General features: G+C 45.2%; 1 protein-coding gene across 1 annotated transcript in view; it reads right to left on the bottom strand.

Moving 5' to 3' along the window:
- The window catches only part of LOC109847027 (probable WRKY transcription factor 48), a 5,251-nt gene continuing 4,378 nt past the window's right edge, over positions 887-1,759 (bottom strand). The window contains exons 4-5 of the mRNA XM_020416271.1: positions 1,011-1,080; positions 887-926 (exon numbers count right to left, since the gene is read on the bottom strand). Coding sequence (XP_020271860.1) covers positions 887-926; positions 1,011-1,080 — 110 coding nt within the window. The remainder of the gene's footprint in view (positions 927-1,010; positions 1,081-1,759) is intronic.

The raw sequence follows: 1,759 nt of genomic DNA, 5'->3' as shown, positions 1-1,759 counted from the left end.
GGTTTGGCCCACGTGGTCCGATGAGTCATGAAGACTATCGGGGCCAGAGAAATAATGTGTTTGTCATGCATTAAATGTGATGCGGACATGTAGCCAGTGAGGATAGCTTCGTTGAGAAGTAACGCCGTTTTGAGGCGGTTTCAAGAGGTGTTCTGGACAAGTAGTCGAGTAGACTCTTGGCGAACCGTCCAGGACTAGAGGACCGACTAGCACCGTCTTTCGTGTCGGCATGGAAAAATGTTGACTTAACGAATCGACTGAGTCAGACTCTGGGGGATCTGGGCCATCCAGTTAAGCGGGGCAAGACGTATAAGAATACATCTGTTTATTTGCCAATACGCCGTATGTCCATGGGCAGGAATACTATAACACTTATAATTATATAAACTTAATAGTGTAACATTTTATTTACAATATATTTTAGGGAAAAATGTGTCCAGGCCCCAAAAACAGAAACTTCATGTGCTGCAGTCCCTCCTAGCTTTTCCCATGTGGTTCAGCCCCTTGAAGTGTGACATTTTGTGCTGCAGCCCTTTTTTAACAATTATTACATGCCAACTAAGCTAAAATCCCCAAAATAACCTTATCTCTTCTTCTCAATCCTTCAAACCCAGTTCCCTCTCTCTCTCTCTCTCTCTCTCTCTCTCTCCCCCCCTCTCTCTCTTTAAAAACAAGGGCTTTCTAAAGCTCGTCGCTCTGGCCCTCGCCCTCCTCGCCGTCGCCACCTCCGCCCAGGCTCCCAAGCCTCCCGCAGAGTTCGGCCGCCGCCTCCCCTCCTCTCCCTGCCACCCGACCTTGTCGCGAGAGACTCCGCCGTCGTCCCCTTACTCCGCGTCTCGACTGACGTCTGACTTGAGACTCTTGCTATTGGCGCCTATAGCTGCCATTAACCAGAGCAAACAACTATGTCAGGATGATGGCGCAACCTGAAGAAAGAAACAAATGTGAAGAATAATGCAAAGCACGGAGATCATTAGACATCCTTACAGCCTAACCAACAACCTCATTACAGAACTGTGCCTGGATTGAAAGGTACCTTCCAGTTATTGGCTGCAACTGTGGTGTCCCAAAAACGCTGAGCTACATCATATAAACTTAATCCAGAGATTGAGGTAATATATATCTCGATCACTCAACCCACGCCTACAATTAAGTAGCTGGACTACTACGTCACTCATATAAACTCTTCTCTCCCCTTTTACTCAGTACTGAGAAAACAGAGCCCGGATAGGAGAGGAGCTAAGGGAAAAAATGTTTTTTTGCAAAAAAAAAAGTTAGCTTCCTAACACACGCCGGGGCTACAATGTTAGTTCTAACACGCTACAGTGTTAGTTCTAACACGCTACAGTGTTAGAACTAACGCTGTAGCGTGTTAGAACTAACACTGTAGCCGCGTGTTAGAACTAACTTGTTAGAACTAACACTGTAGCCAAGTGTTAGAACTAACACTATAGCTTGTTAGAACTAACATTGTAGCGTGTTAGAACTAACACTGTAGCCGCGTGTTAGAACTAACTTGTTAGAACTAACACTGTAGCCGCGTGTTAGAACTAACATTGTAGCTTGTTAGAACTAACATTGTAGCGTGTTGAACTAACACTGTAGCCGCGGTGTTAGAACTAACACTGTAGCTTGTTAGAACTAACATTGTAGCGTGTTAGAACTAACACTGTAGCCGCGTGTTAGAACTAACTTGTTAGAACTAACACTGTAGCCGCGTGTTAGAACTAACACTGTAGCGTTTAAGTCTCCTGATACT

The sequence above is a fragment of the Asparagus officinalis genome, chromosome 7 (assembly GCF_001876935.1).
Source record: "Asparagus officinalis chromosome 7, Aspof.V1, whole genome shotgun sequence".
NCBI lineage: Eukaryota > Viridiplantae > Streptophyta > Magnoliopsida > Asparagales > Asparagaceae > Asparagus > Asparagus officinalis.
The sequence above is the reverse complement of the archived record's forward strand: the minus strand, read 5'-3'. Positions and strand labels throughout refer to the sequence as shown.